This window comes from Glandiceps talaboti, chromosome 6 (assembly GCF_964340395.1).
Source record: "Glandiceps talaboti chromosome 6, keGlaTala1.1, whole genome shotgun sequence".
Taxonomy (NCBI): Eukaryota; Metazoa; Hemichordata; class Enteropneusta; family Spengelidae; genus Glandiceps; species Glandiceps talaboti.
In genome coordinates, this window is record NC_135554.1 from 13,280,015 (window position 1) to 13,297,470 (window position 17,456).

Here is a 17,456-nt window from a genome sequence, read left to right on the forward strand (position 1 = left end):
GCGGTGTGGTGAATAATGAAAGGACGCCGATACATATATGGTACATTTGTCTTGATAAAGAATCGCTGTGCCTAGGGCACCTGTGTGCAATCTTCTCTCGTCTAACATTCTACCTTTTTTTTCCAAGTCATCACCTTTAGTTAGGATTACCAGAGGGACTTGATATCAATATTACAAATTGGAAACATGAGTCGTATAGCTTGTAAATATGTCACATTCATATACAGTTTGCCCACAGGTGGTTAAAAATGGTATCTGGGGTCCCATTTCACATTAATTCATGTACTTTCAACCTTTCTCGAATCCACAGACTTGCATAGCGAGCAATTCAGCGCTTATGCCATGGCATACAGTTGAAAATTAGGCGGCCAGTTATCATTTTAGACACTAAGTGGAATCCAAAAGTTTTCACAAATGTAAAAGTCAATCATTATTCAATTACCGGACCTTGCCGAAACTGTGTGTCATGCATACACGTATGTTTCTACATGATAAAGGGGCACAGCACTATGCACTAAGCTTATAGACATTATCTTTACAGATGAAAACTTGAAGTTGCTCCGCCACCCCGTGGCCGTACCGCCACGGTCTGAGCACTACCTAGTGTGAGGTACTGGTATGTGTCTGTGGGGAGGGGGGGGGGAGCGCTCGAAATGTTGCTACTTTGACAATGAGGATGGGCATTTAAATAATGCTGTATGGAAGGGGCCTAGGGAAAAAATGTTTTCAAAGTAATCCCCCACCCCCGTACTCTACTGTACCCTAGTCAGGCTTACAGGGGGCTTACAACTTACAAGAACATATTTGTCTTAAAATAGTTACATCATTGAAACTTTTCATAATGATACACCTCATAGCATATTTCGACACCCTTTGATATTTTCATGATTGATATTTGTCGACACGATAATTGCTCACAAAATAGATACTTTTGAATCAATATAAATGATCATACGTTGTAATCCGTTGACCCACTGGTGAACTCATTGACGAAGAGGATAGACAGAAATACCTCACTTCCGTTTCAATCCACCCTGCGCATGCGTACACTAATCAAAATACTGAACGCCATTTTCACAGATCACAGAATCCTGTGATCTTCGTTGACATCGATCAAGTTGGCAAAATGACGTGCTTTGTGGATAATTTTTGGGTAAGTATAAGCGATTGCCGAACTTTATAAAATACGCTATCCATAGACATTATCATTGATTACCTGTACACGCTATTTCGTGATAAAAACCGTATTCTGACATGACCTGGTTGCAAGTGCACACACCGGTAAAATTTGTCTGGGATCTTTACTGACTGTAGGCAGAAAGTTTGAATCATCGTCGGACTCGGGAGACAGGCATATGGTGATCAGCGCGGCTTGTTATATTTTCCAAACCGATATTCTATCGATTAAAGGTTTGTTGCTTTTATATCACCCCTTCCACGAATAAACCACATTTAAATTGTCGGTGATCATGAAGTGTTGAAGTGAACAATCTCATGTCTCAGTCGAAAGTGCAGTTCGTATCAATCATGGGCCGATGTGATACAGTGCAGTGCGAATCAGTAAGCTGAGACAGTGAGAGGGGGCGTAGGCCGACAACACCTAACAGTAATACTTGAAGTCAGCCAGTGTTTGCTGTAAGAGCAGAGTTGTGACATTTCTACGAACGTTTCATTTTTATCTCAAGAATTGATTTGCATTTTAGGTATTGATTAAAAGTAACTCGTAAGACTAAGAGTCGTATCATGCTCGTATGGTGGAAAATTCAAACTGTTGTGTGATAGCGTTCCTTCCACTATCATCCCTTTATAGGTTACCTAGTCAAAGTGCAATACCTCATGAATAAATGTTTCAATAATTAAAATAATATGGGGGGGGGGGGGTACATGTAGGTAGGTAACGAGTTAAGGTTTTGTTTGTTTTTTATCAGCTGAAGTTCAATAGTCCAAACCCCACCTTTCAAAATGTCGACAAAACAACTATAATTTAAAAAAGGTAAGGACAAGCCTGTTATTCACTTATTGATTCAAAGTTAATTAACTGTACAGGTTAATATGTTAAATTAGTATACATGTAGTGTGTTGACCTTGAGTTTTGTATACATTATAAGCATTCCTCATTTTATGTAGATGAATGGTATTCAAATTACAAGGACACACACATACATTAATAATGCATTACCTGTTCTACATGTATGTACACATCTGCCTTCATTGAGTATTACAGCCCCCCCCCCCCTCCACTCCTTACCCATTACAAAATGACAATTTGATGGACCAGCTGTGACATATACCTATATTTATAATCAAACCAGGGGGTCAGTGGCTGGATAAGGATAGGATTAGGCTCCCTGAGTAACCTGATTTGTAGTGCTGGCCATGAGTAATCCACTATACTGCAGATGTACTATTCTGATTAGCCAGACTACGTTACTCAACAGATTTTACCTGTTTGAACTTTGACACAATTTGGATACCATTCAGTTAATGGATTTAGTATACGAATACATGTACACCATTTTCGTAACCGTGCAACAGGGTAGCTATATATTATCACTTACATTGCTTTCAGTACAAAATCACTGTCAGTGTCTGATCGCTTCATCACTTATGGATGGTCACAAAATGTCACACAGGCTTGATAAGCGAACTTCATTCATAGGGGGGGGGGGGGGGGGTCTGAGGTCAATGTGATTGCTTAACTTCATTTTCACACTTCTAATCAAATTTTGACGGAAAACTTTCTCACCTTCAATGATAACAGCTTAGGTGAGAGCTACATTTATCATAGACACAGATCAGCTACATAAACACTGGCTTAGACCAAATAATTGTGACACTTTAGTAAATTACAAACATGCAAATTTATGTACATTTGTAAATTATACACCTTTTTCAAATGCAATTCAGTCTGTACTGTTATCAAGCAAATTCACTGTGGTATGAAAAGCGACTGATGAGGCCTAAACAAATAATTTTTTGGTTCCGGTTACCCGACCCCCACCTAGCTTTTCACTGCTGACCCTAAACTTTTTATTATGTATTCGAGAAAAAAATGTTATAAAATTGCAAAAATTGTGAAGTCTCACGAGAAATAGTGGAAGTGGAAACTGCCATCAACTTAAAGAAAGACACTCTAAAACTGTTCTTCCAATCTGTAATGGCTGTACATCTGATAGGATGAAATAAACAACAGAGACCATTTGGAAAACCTGAACTAGACACTCACACGTGGAAAAAAATATAATAAAATAAAATAAAAAATCTACCTACCCCACCTACATTTTGTATTCTAAAATTGAGAGCAACCGGAACCACACAATTTTTTTAAATTAGGCCTGATAGGTTTGTACAGATGTACAATGTACTACAACATATACATGTGTATGAGTTGACAATGAGATGATTTGATATTAATGTCCTGACAATATTACACGGGGCTCAAAATTAATGGTAGTCCTGATCCCAGTGTCCACAAACGACCAAGTCTTGTCATGGGGCTACCATAAATTGCAGCTGGTAGCCCGGTCAGGCTACCACTGATTATGCAATGATTTAAAGGATGGAATATTTACTAGACATGAAAGTATTTTAATAACAAACATATTCCCAATAGAGGAATTTTGTTTTCAGTTCAGGAATATGGGACTATTGGTCACCATCCTTTGGCTACCACTTTCTGAAATTGGTAGCCCACTAAGACTATCAAAGAAAAAAAAGTTAATTTCAAGCCATGGTACAGTATGATGTACATGTATATATTATAGACTACTCAAATTCATGTATGCTCCAGTAACCCTACTGACCCTACAGTATTGATTATCTATATCAGATAATCTTTGACATCAAAATACATGTACCTGGTAATTGTTTAATGGTGAGATACATGTAATCTATTTCTGTGTAAAGGGTTTTCACCCCCTCCCCCATGTAAATGTAATTTAAAAGAAAATAATAAATACAAACTGATAATAATTCCAATTGCAGGTAATTTTTTTTTTTAAATGTACACAAAGCATGATGCACAATATATTGCTGCTCTTCAGGTCTTTGATTTTAGAATATTGAACACGTGTAATATAGCAGAAGAACATCATAAAAAAGTATTAATAATAGTGATAATAATGATAATATGAACATGGTGTAGTTAAAGACTTCAGACTCGAAACTCTGATGGATTGAAGATACATGTACAATGTATGACTGTACTGTACAAAAATGTACTTGTCGTACCCAGTATAAGCCGTCACCACCCCAAAGTGAAGTCTGATGAAAAGCTAGAATTGTTGCATTTCTGTATTGTACATCTGACCCTTATTGATGCTGTATACATGTAATGCTCTTTTGAAGTTTACATGTATGTAATATATCATAATTATCATAATTATGAATGTTTGAACTTTGCATAAATGGTGATTATACATGTAATTTATATTATTTTATCACAAATGAATATGGAACTGGTTCCCACATCATAACTTGATTATTGGACTGCCTACATGTAGATACCTTCTAAGCCAATTTGGCATATTGTACATGGACGAGTAATGTATCTGTACCCCAGATGTACTGTACATGTATAGAATGTCTTATGACTTGCCAGTATTTGGTGTTCTCCTGTCGTATACATGTATTTGTATCCCTCTGTGTGTGTGTGGTGACACGTTTTATCATTTGACCAACAAAAAAAAGGCGTCTTTTCTTGGAATGGAGGACACAAGTTGTTGACACGTCTGCAGTAGTGTCATATTTAAGATCTGTAATGATTAAGTAGACTTTCACAAATGTTGTCGTAATCCATAACATTTTTCATGAAAAATTCAAGTCACGCATATTAATAGAGAACAAGGAGCTATGACTCTATGAGTTGAGATTGAGTATTATACTAATAGTGTGAAGTTGAAGCAGTTGTTAGAGGAATACTGAGATGGCTTGAAATGGTCTGTAACTAACACTGTAGTGTAGTCTGTGTATACACTACATGTATTTTTAGCATTCAATTAGTTAAAGGGGAGTTAATGTTTAGCTAGAATTGGTGTAAAAGTGTATGAAGGATGTTGTTAAGTCCAGGACAAATACTGTTTTGTGCAAGTGTAATGCTTGTCATAAAAAAAAAGATAAGTGAAACTGTCATGCAGCAGACTACAGTAACATTGTAAAGGATTTGATATTGTATACATTATACATGTACCTGGTTATAATTCCTTTGGTTCCCGCTATGTTTCTTGGCACTTCATGTTTTAGTTTGTATGTGTGATGTATATTAAGTTGTAAACAAAATATACATGTATATACCGAAGAAGCATAAGAAGTTAACATGTAGCTTACATTTGTATTTATATTAATATTTATAAATACAATAATTTAATTTTGATTGTTCATACATACATGTACATGTCATTTTAGCCAAGTCTCCAAAGATCATAAATTTAAAGGGGAATGCCGCTCCAGGTAATAGAGACATTTTCATGAACTATTTTAGGTTCTGGAGAGTCATTTCATGATTTTTACATCACCTACAATTACTTGCAGTTTCAGAGAAACATGGAGTTGATCTTGTACATTTGTGTATGTGCTTTTGTAGGGTATCTTTGCTGTGGGACATTGCATCATGGGAGTCATCAGAAATTAGATTAATAATATAGTCATGGTTGAACAATGAATATTCACGAGTGATGTTTTATGCTGAAGGGAATAAGCACATAAGAGTCATGAATATTCATTGTTCAACGATGAATAATCATTTCTGCTGACTCCCACATGAGGCAATGTGGGCCCCTAGCAAAGATACCCTATAAAAGGCACAAGTTCAACTTGATGTTTCTCTGAAATCACAAGTAATTCTAGGTGATCTAAAATCATGAAATGACTCTCCAGAACCCATAGTTTAATGAAAATACCTTTATTTCCTTTAGTTGTGTTCCCCTTTAAATTTATAAACTTTGGAGACTTGGTTAAAATAACAATATCAGTGCAATACAAAAGAAATATTACAAGAACAGGCTGAATAAAATTAAGAACGAGAATACATGGAGTGGAATCATAAACATAACAGGTACAATATCATATACACAGGCTACAATGTAGCTACATATTAAGCACAAATACAGCTTTGTTTTTCCCTTTAATCATTGTGTACAATCCAAATTATTTTAATTTCCACCATACTGTACATTGTATTTACAAAATATTCTAGGCTAATAGTGTTTCAAGAATAATGATATTAATAACACCTTTATGAACATAATCATAGTTTCTGATCACAACAGTATAAGAGACCCACAACCAATAAAACTGTTAACATACATGTATGGATGTAAGTGAGATAGGGAGAGGAAACTTGATCACAGGCATTGAAATTCAAATGAAGGAATAACCTCTGTTGACTTCCTGTTTGCAGTCTAGCTGTAAGGAGTTTGGAGACAACGTCTCATATGTCATGTCTGTCTTGATGGCAGTGCAGACAGTCTCTGATCTATATCTGTGTTAGCCTTCATCAGCATATGTATACATGTATCTAAAGATGATTAATTTGCATATTTTTGCAATCTGATTTGCCTGTGAATAGAAACAGAAACTGGTTTGCATATTAATGAAGGCTTATTTGCATGGTAGAAGTAGCACAACAATTTCTTCTTTTGAATCAGCTGGTTTTTCACTTTTTTTTCAAAAATTAGTGAACACATATTATTGTAAGAACAAAGGAATCTAGCAATTGAGGTCTCAATAGACACAGACTAAAGCTACATGTATTGTTGCGACATGTTGATGTACATTTTTGTAAACTATTGAATGGACATTGGTTTAGATATGTTTGCATTAGCATGGCAATGATCTGCATTATCTTACAGTGTACATTTCTGGGGACTTCCAAATGTTTACATTGTCTTTTTTACAGGGTGATTAGGTGTAAAAAAAAAAAAATGGTTATTCCAGTTACATGTACCTGACTCCCACCTACATGTAGTTTTTCACATCTACCCTAAACAGTTTTTTACACATTTGAGAAAAAAATAAATAAAATTGCGAAAATTGTGAAGTCTCGCAAGAAATAGTGGATGCGGAAACTGACATCAATTTGAAAAGACAACATAATTAAAACTGTTCTTCCAATCTGTAGTGGCTTTACATCTGGTAGGAAGAAACCAATAACACAGACAGAGACCATATGGAAAACAACGGAACACATAACTACCTGAACTAGACACCCACATACATGTTTGTACGTTAAAAAATATATTTAAAAAAAAATAAAATAAAAAATCTACCTACCCCACATATTCTAAAATTGAGCGTAATTGGAACCACACAGTTTTTTATTAGGCCTTAGCTTCATACAACAAGCACCACTATCACTATCAGTATCACCCACTTGTGTGGGCTACCACATCCAATGATTACATTTGTAGTTTTAGTTTTGTGTCTATATTAAATAGTAAATGAGACTTCAGTTGTCAGAGTACATGTAGTACATAAATCTCAGTGTAGGGTCTACATTTGTACATCATGTGTACATGTTAACAGTTTCTATACTTTAATACAGTAAAAATTGATGTACATTGTATTGTAGGAAGTACATAAATGTAGTACGTGTACTGAATTAGTGGTTATATTCACTTGGTCTTTTTTTGCTGTAAATTGAATACTGATAAGAACTAGCTGGGCTCGTGCTTAGACTAATGTCGATTTTTTACATAATGCAAGTTTCATTTTACTTTTGAGGTGTACATGTATTTGTACATTTTGACAATTTTACATCAGCTAAATGTGTATAAGTACAAGTGTAATTCTAATGGGAAGTGAAAGTTTATACACGCTTAGTAGCATTGACCAGTAAATTTGCTAAATGTAATGTTAGACAAATCATCAATGAATATACTGTTAATGTTAGTTTCAGTAAAGAAATACACTTCCTTTTGAAAATTGATGTGTAATTGAGTGAAGGAGAAGTTTACTCATTTTACATTGTACCTGCAATTTTGTTTTATTTACTGGGATATACGGGTACATTGTATACATGTATATACTTATAAAAGTACATATACTGTATTTATTTTTAAATTGTACAAGTACAAGTTTGATTAGTTTCCTGTCAAAGAATAGACAATGTCAAAGGTCAATATCAGATTAGGATAAAAATGTGGGTAATGAAAATAGTTGTGTGACAGAATATAGGAAAATATGTTGCAATGTGTTCTCGCCAAGAGCAGTAAACTTACTGAATTAACGTGTGAACATGTACTATTGTAATGCGTGATTACAGCTGATTAATCATTTATTGTAAAAAAAAAATATTGCGAAAATTTATTTACAGTGCATGTACTTTTTATATATGTTATATACAAGCTTTGCTTTGATGCACAAATACATGTACAAATGTACACATATAGGTCAGTCAAGTGGTTTACATATATATATATATAACAGATATTTGTAGACATGATGATTTCTCAGAAAGATTCTATTTTATTTTATTTTATTTTACAGAAAAATTGGTTTTCCCTTTCAATCAATTATTGGTCTAGTCGATTTGTAATAAAGCTGTTACCTCGTTTTGATCAGACAGCCGGCAATACATGTTTACTGAACTGAATAGGTTAAAATAGCAATAATTAGACATTGCCATAGTGTTAATTACAGGTTGATTTTATACTTAAATAGTACAGTGATAGGTGAAATCATGACTGTGTTTGGATGGTGATTTTAGGGTGCACACCCAAAAATCAATTTGAGTGGACTTTTTGTAGCCAGATTACAAATACAACATGTACATGCATGTATATGTATGGGTACAATGTATGTTTTACCACAGGTGATTTAGTACTGTTCAGAGTGTATGGTACAAAATGTATGTCAAGTGAGTCGTTAAAACAGTTTCAAAAAAGGTTCCAGTTACAGCTATGTAGTGTGGCTTTAAACTCTTACATGTTCGACAGCCACTTGTTATGTACAATAACATTGCAATATACTTTTGTATATCTTGACTTGATGATCACAAATAACAAACATCCAGATGGGATAAGAGTTGAGAATCCCATTGTATAATTTATAAATTTGATGTCCTTGGGATAACTCACAACTTAAAATATTATTTTCTAGTAGACTTAAACATATCCATCAAACGTTCTTCTTACTTACCCTATGTACAGCATGTGGATTTTAATCCTAATGGAGACACCTTGATATGTAAATATTTACTTTTGTTATTTGAATTGCTTAATTATTAATTTTTATAGTCACCACCAAGTCAGCTCAGTAACAGGTGTTATTGAGTACTTGTTCTATATACTATGTATGGAATACAAATGTATGTATCAAATTGAAATGTCATGGTATCTACAAATGTAGGTGTGTAAAGGTACTTTGATATGATCCTTTAAACTTTATGAAGTGATAGTTGTACACTGTGTATCTACAATATCATGTATTACATACATGTATTACATACCAATGAATCTGTGCATCTGCAGGGCACACTGATGGCCATGTACATACATGTGTACATGTACGTACATGTACGCTATACGCGCTATTGGTATTTGCAATGCAGTGCATGTTGAAGATATTAGTGCATGTATGTACAAATGTACATGTACCTGTATGCAAATGAGCACAAGATTGTTCCATATACACAAACTCTAGTGAACACACATTTGTACTTTTTATGACATTTGCTGTTTTTAATAAACATTCATGTACACATGCACATGTTGTATGTACAAAATGTATGTACATACATGTGTACATGTATATGATAATTATATAACCCAATAACAGGAGTGCCATTGTGGGTACATACATGTAAAAGATGTACATTTGCACTCCTGGTTCAATGGTTGCAGTTTCATGTGGTTTGTGAAAGTATTACTGTTAGACATCACACTGCAGATATTGACTTTCAGTGCTCACCACGGTCGTGTATGTACAACCACAGACAGACAGAGAGAACACCACAAGCAATGAGTTGTTTACAAGGAATGAGTTGTTCATTGCCCTGAGCACACCACACTGGCAATTATACAAATATGTACATGTATATCTAGGGTTCTGTCATTATGAATGATGCGTTATGTTCAGTCATTTGAAATTCACAATCACAACTTTAACCTGAGTACAATTGTATACATATAATACATTTGTATGTACATGTATTTCAGGGTACTTTAACATGGTATGTAACATACAACAGAAGTACATTTGTACATGTATTTATCTGACACTTTCATTATATATGGACATTGTATACTGACAATCTGTGTCAGGCAGGAGTTGTAAAGAAATACAGAACTTTACATTTTGGATGAAAACAACAATGCATCAAAATGTACTGTTGATACATGTTGACAAGTTGTACATTTGTATGTACATTTCAATATGACATCATGATCAAGACACATCTACTTGATTTTCAAGACTCTCAAAACTTTCTACATGTAATCTTTCATCTGAAACGTACATGCATAATGATGTACATTTGTACATGTACATGTATGTAGTAATGACATGTATGTACATTGTATGTGTGTGCGTGTGTGCGTGCATGCATGTATGTACATGTATGGTACTGACTTTCATCATTCAGCTGACCCATAGAACATTACTCCACACTGGATATCAGCTCTACATGTACATAATATATATATAGATCTTGTGATTGATTGATTGATTGATTGATTTCTCAAGCTACGTTTTGTGTTGTTTTCCTACTACAGGGGGAAAAGAATCAAGGTTTTGATGTGTTATATCATAACATGAAACATGGCCAGAGTACTGGTAAGGAGCTGGCAGACTTCATCAGAGAAAGGTAAAGTAACATTTCAAAATTCAACATTTTGAAAATACAGCACTGCAATAGTCCAATTCACACACAAAAGCGTGGGTCCAAATCCCACAGTAGGTACACATACATAGGTGCAGCCAGTGAGTCATTTTTATCCATTTTCTGATGTTATTTTTTTTTAAAATGAAAAACAAATAGTTACTGAACTATGTTGACATGTACTGTGTTTATGTATACATTGTATATCAATGATTGAAATGGCAGGTGAAAGCTGGTCCTACATGTAGTTGCCGTCCTGCTACAAATGTACATGTATAACATTTGACAACATGCCCTCCCACTGGATCCAATATTGTCCATTGCCCAGAAATACTGCATGTCCATCTTCCTTTTCCCTTGTTCCCACACTGGCATACTTCCCGCTGCCTTCTCCCAATCAGGCAGGTTCATCTTCTCTTCCAAAAAGATATATTTACATTCACCATAAAATTAATTTCGTGCCATAAAAAAGACAGCCCCAACAATCACATTATTTATATATTTATCAAATTCAACTCTTCTATCTTCTGTAACACTCAAGTACTGCCAACATTGTGATATCTTTCACAATACAGTTATTGATAAATTCCAGAGTATCCCAAACCTATTCATTTAAACTTTTATGCAAAAATCAAACCCGCTATGATCAGAGCATAAGGCCTAAAAAAAAATGTTGGGGGGGGGGGGGGGGGGGGGGGGGGTTCTGGTTAATACCCGACCACCTACATTTATGTAGTTTTTCAAGCAGACAGGGACCCTAAACTTTTTTTTATGCATTCGAGAAAAAATAAATAAAATAAAAAGTCTCGCAAGAACTAATGGATGCAGAATCTGACATCAACTTAAAAAAGACACTATAAAACTGTTCTTCTAATCTGTAATGGCTGTACATCTGATGAGAAGAAACCAATAACACAGAGACCAGAAATGGAAAACAACAGAAACATAACTATTTGAACTAGACACAAATATATATATGTATATAAAAAAAATCTACCTACCACACATATTCTACAATTGAGCGTAATCAAAATCACACAATTTTATTTGTTAGGCCTAGATGTTCTTTTCCTATCAACAACCAATCTGTGTGCCCTCTTGTTTGAACATTGTATGGAGAAAAGTCTTAGTATTAAACCTATCAGATGAAAACAAAACATGATGAATGTTGCCAGATTTTGACAAGCGTTAATATTGCCATTTCAAATGAAATCGATAATAGTGTTTTTATTTTACAGTCAGTCCAAGTCATCTAGCAAGCAGCATCCATTCATCTGCATGGTAATATAACAGCTGTAGTAGTAATTTGTCACTTTGATTTTTTTTTACCCACAGGGCAAATGTGGAAGAAAATTACTCCAAGAATATGAGTAAATTGGCCAAGACAGTAAGCAATTATAGTCTACTCGGGTAAGTTCGCAGTTTGTGACTTATTGTCATTAGCTATTAAATATAACCATCATAATTTTTAAATGACAGATAATCATAAACCACACTCAGAGACAAGTTGACAAAAAAGTCAATAAGTTACAGCACTCACTGATAATGTTATTGATCAGGGTATGAATGTCTCAAGGTCGATACTACAGGATGATATGGATAAGTTTAATCTGGTTCGTGTCATAATATTACGCCCAAAGAGTCCTCTGTTGATAAGTTTTGTCTTGATCACACTCACAAAATTACCCCCCCCCCCGACTTCTTTTTAGATAGTGATACACTGCATATTGTTCTGTTCACATTGTCACAAAATGATAAATACGTGATTTGTCTTGGATATAACATTAGTCCTGTTCACATTTTCACAAAATGACCCCAAGACTTCTCTGTCGTTTGGTGATAGTCTTGTTCACACTGTGACAAAATTACCCCAATGACTCTCTTTGGATAACTTTAATCTTGTTCATGGTCCTGTATGCCTACATAGTACCCTTACGTAATAAGAAGCCTTCTATTTTCTCTTTTGATAAATTACGTGTACATATTGTCATAGTCTAGTTCCTGATGGCCGTGTTCCGATTTTACATGATGATGTCTATCTCCACACATTACATCACATGTGTGAAGGTAACGTAGTGTAAAATCGGAACACGGTCAGTCGTCAGGAACACGGTCAGTCGTCAGGAACACGGTCAGTCGTCAGGAACTAGACTGATATTGTCACAAACTGACATCAAAGAATTCTCTTCAGACATTTTAAGTCTCATGTTCATATTATCGCAAAAGTGATTATTTCTGACTCTTTCGTTTTGCACCTAACCACAAATAAGAAATCGTTTCTTAAAATTAAGACAAGTTTCTTTCATACTGCCATGAAATGAACCTTCTTCACTCATATTTGTAAATGTGTGTGTTATGTCTGCTGTAATGGGGTTATTATGACAGTCAGAGCTTCGAAAATTTACATGTAAGTCACATCAAACCTATACACGTGTGTACATTTATACCTGCAAGTCATTGTATTCTATAGTTGATCACATCCAACATAAATTATATAATTTATTAGTACAGATGCTACTAAAATTACATGTGTCGACACTAAATCAAAGCAATTATTTATGACCAGACAGGACACTGTATATAAAACCCAAATTATGCTAATGTTGATTATCCTGGTCTACAATTATTTTGTAACAGACATTAACAACTCTTGTACAGTGTATAAATGTACATGCTGTAAATGTTAATTACACCCTTGAGAATTGTATAGGAAGGTACAGTGAATAATTAGATAGTCTACAGTCACCATGGTAACAAGGCAGTGGGTGAAGTATAGTGTACATGTAGATGGTTTGTACAGTATTATTTTTTTGACATATTTGTTAAGGGAAAATTTTTTTAATATATGTGTTAAAAAGTTTTCATTTTACTATTATTTGGAGACGAGTTGGAGAAGAAATCCAAATACAATGTAACATGAGTACATGTATAGATGTATTTTTAAGTTGATTGAAATCAGGTTTTAGAGTTCTAAGGATATGATGCCAGCAAGATTTTGTACAGTTTGTAAAAAATTTATTGGCTATGGTACATGTAAATGTCAAAAATATTACTGTGTACTTGTACAATGTACACGGTACAGATGTCATCCATCTGTCAACTTATACACATGTACTCTACATTTAGATGTTATTTCCCAATATTTTTCTTCATTCAGCCAAGGAAAATACTTGTGACCTAGGGGGCCTTTGTCACTACTAGTCACTAGACAAATAGTGACAAGCCTTAGGTCATGAGTATTTTCTGGCTGAATGAAGAAAAATGTTGGAGAATAACATAATTATACCAGCGCCAGTAGTATCAAAGAAAAATCAGAGAAAGTAATGGCAATTTTGAATGTTTTGACTCATATTTCAAACACAGCAGAATCAGTGATGTAGACATGTATCGTCGTGACATACAAAATGTACATGTAGATGTGCGTTGCCATGACGTAGAATGACCAGAGCAAAATTTGCATATTTTTTGTTCAACTTGGCTTGTGCATGGTACACACAGGTATGAGTGTGTATGCATCATACATGTACATGTACTTTTCCTAAAAAGTGCAATGAACATGTGTACAGATCATACTTTGATAGATCATCAATCACTGACTAAGTGACAAGAGACACACCCCCTGGCCTAGGTGATGTGTTTGATATAATGAAGTCATGACCGGTTACCCTATCCCATGCATACAAATACATTATAGATGATTTGTAGTTGTACATATTTTCAATAATGTCGTGTAAATTAATGGCAGCTGTCATTTGCCCCAATATGCTGTCACATGAAACAGCTACATGTACATGTGAATATAAATTTCTAAGCCACAACAAGGTGCCTGTCTTGTCCTGTGCATGTAAATTGACAATAATGTGTATACATATATTGTCATGATACGAAACCAACCCCCCCCCCCCCCCCCCCACAACATGCCGTCATGCATAGGGAATGCAGCAAGGAGAGACATCCGGTAATACACACGTCGCCAGTGTTTGTAATTTATGATGTACTACCTGATTGATATTCATAAGTGTTTTTGACGAAATCCATATGATTAATTGAAATTATAAGTGGCTTTGCCAGTGCAAATATAAGTAGAATTTATTGTAATATTGACAAAAGTTTGACCATATTCATTACAAATTGTAAAATTAACTATGATTTATAGTCAGGATTACTTTGAGTTATATATTTTTAGCCAGACTGTAATGACTTACATTAGTACATGTAGTTAACCTTTCAAAAACAGACAGAAGAGAATGTTTACAATTTATAACCATTGTAAAACTTACAGCATATTGCATGCAGGTTAGTGTTCACTGGCTTTTTTAAAAAATACAACCACGTATAAATAAATAAGAAACTGCACATGCTACACTTTCAGATATCAAGATTGAATGAATAGGTCTTTTTGTGACATTTGTCTAAATGAAATTAATTAACTTGCCATTGTACATGTACACAGATATCAAATTTAGATATCAAAACACTGGTGCCCGTGCGACTGAGTCCAGTTGCAGTGTGGTTTATTTCGTTCAGACAAAGTGTACACATGTGTAGCAAGAAATTACAATGTTGCTAAATTTGTATCTTACTGCAGAACACGTTATCATGCAGTTTCTTTATTGGTTACTAGTGTGTGGTTGTATCAGACAGACCTGCTAAACGGTAATGTGAAATGGGCTGTACCCTGTACATGTGCGTGTACATGTACCAGAGTAGGGAATTGAATAAACATGAGATAAGTTCTGCAACGGTTGCTGCATGTGTATCACTGACATTTGTGGGCTAAGATTGAATACAAGGATGGTCTCAGTTCAGAATGTTTACATCATTAGGTATTTATGAATATTCACAAAGTAGGATCACCATCAATCATCTTTAATAAATACAAGTTAGAAAACCAATTGAATGACTGCTATATAATATACATGTATGTTCATGCATTCTTACTACTGTGGAAAAGTGCTGAAGATGGGCACAGGTGTACTTGTACATGTACATACATAACTGTATACATACACACATGTATGTACATTTTTTGTTCATGTATGCATTGTGCAACAAATGAAATGATATGCAAATTAATTGTAAGTTGAAAATCTGAATGCCCGTAGTACATTTGACCCACAAGATTGAAAATACAAAATTGGCTTACATGTTCAATATACAATGTATACTGTGCTAGGGGCTTCTATCTCAAAGACCCTCTGGTATATTTCTAATATTGATTGTATAATGCAACCTAAACTGAAATATTAGGGATCTTAATGCTATAGTTGTATATTGTACATCATAAAAGTAAATATTGCACAGTACATGTACATAAGACTCACCAGATTAAATATACATTGTACAAATTTGGTTTATGTTAGTATGGTACCCCCCACCTCCCACCCCCACCCATCCCAACTTCCACACGACTTGGCGGTGTGAGGCAGGTGCCCCTTTTATTTGCACCTACGGGAAAAGAGATGCCAAACAGACCACCAAGCTGAAACATCCCTGGTTGTAAAGACTTTGGCAAGTAAATGGATTAAACCTATAGGAAACATGTAGTCACACTAGTTAACATTACTAGTAGTTACAATGTACAATGTATATGTATATGTATGTGCAGTTGTAATGCTTGCTGAAATACATACGTATGTACATACATACATACATACATACATACATACATACATACATACATACATACATACATACATACATACAGACAGACAGACAGACAGACAGACATACATGTACATACATACATACATACATACATACATACATACATACATACACACAGACAGACACACACACACACACACATACATACATACATACATACATACATACATACATACATACATACATACATACATACATACATACGTACGTAGGTACGTACATGTACATATACATACATACATACATACATGTACATACATACATACATGTACAGTTAGTTATTGAAATTTATTTACGTATGCGAAAACCAGTATTGATGCTTGTACGTCTGCAATACAGATACATGTAGATGTAGATGTAAGGTACATGTACATGTATGGTTTCTAGCTATTGATAGATTGATTGGTTGGTTGGTTGGTTTCTCAAACCTATGTCTTCAACATTTCTGATTTAATCAAATTTTTTTTTTTTTGCAAGTCGTGGGAGGACACATGTCAAGATTAAACTATAGTATATCGTGATAAATGATACACACCATTTAAATTTAGTAATCATAAAACAATGTCAGATTGAAATTTATTGATTTACCTCACAGAAAATGACCTGGCAGCGTTATGATAAATGATCAACACAATCAAAATATCACTCCCAAATATGATAGTGATAGTAATACATGTCAAATTAAGTATACTGCGAAACAAAGGAATGAATCGTACACAATAATATAATAATACCTGTGTTTTGCATATTTTTTAGTGTTTCTATTTTTGTAACAGCATTGTTAATCTTTGATGGATTTCGTAGATTATTGAAAATTGATATGAAATATGATATTACTGACTGTGTGTGTGTAATTGATATATCATCCCAAAATGATTAATGAATTCAAAAATGAAATAGGATTTAGGGACAATCACACTATCATGTATAAAGCTCAATAAATGACCTTTGTTAGTTTTGGACAAAACCCCCT

At 34.5% G+C, this 17,456-nt stretch overlaps 1 protein-coding gene across 1 annotated transcript in view; it reads left to right on the top strand.

Moving 5' to 3' along the window:
* Window positions 1–1,089: 1,089 nt before the first annotated feature.
* Window positions 1,090–17,456, top strand: part of LOC144436049 (F-BAR domain only protein 2-like) — a 42,753-nt gene continuing 26,386 nt past the window's right edge. Inside the window, exons 1-3 of the mRNA XM_078124704.1 lie at window positions 1,090–1,153; window positions 10,710–10,801; window positions 12,152–12,226. Of these exons, the coding sequence (XP_077980830.1) occupies window positions 1,127–1,153; window positions 10,710–10,801; window positions 12,152–12,226 (194 nt within the window). The 5' untranslated portion in view covers window positions 1,090–1,126. The remainder of the gene's footprint in view (window positions 1,154–10,709; window positions 10,802–12,151; window positions 12,227–17,456) is intronic.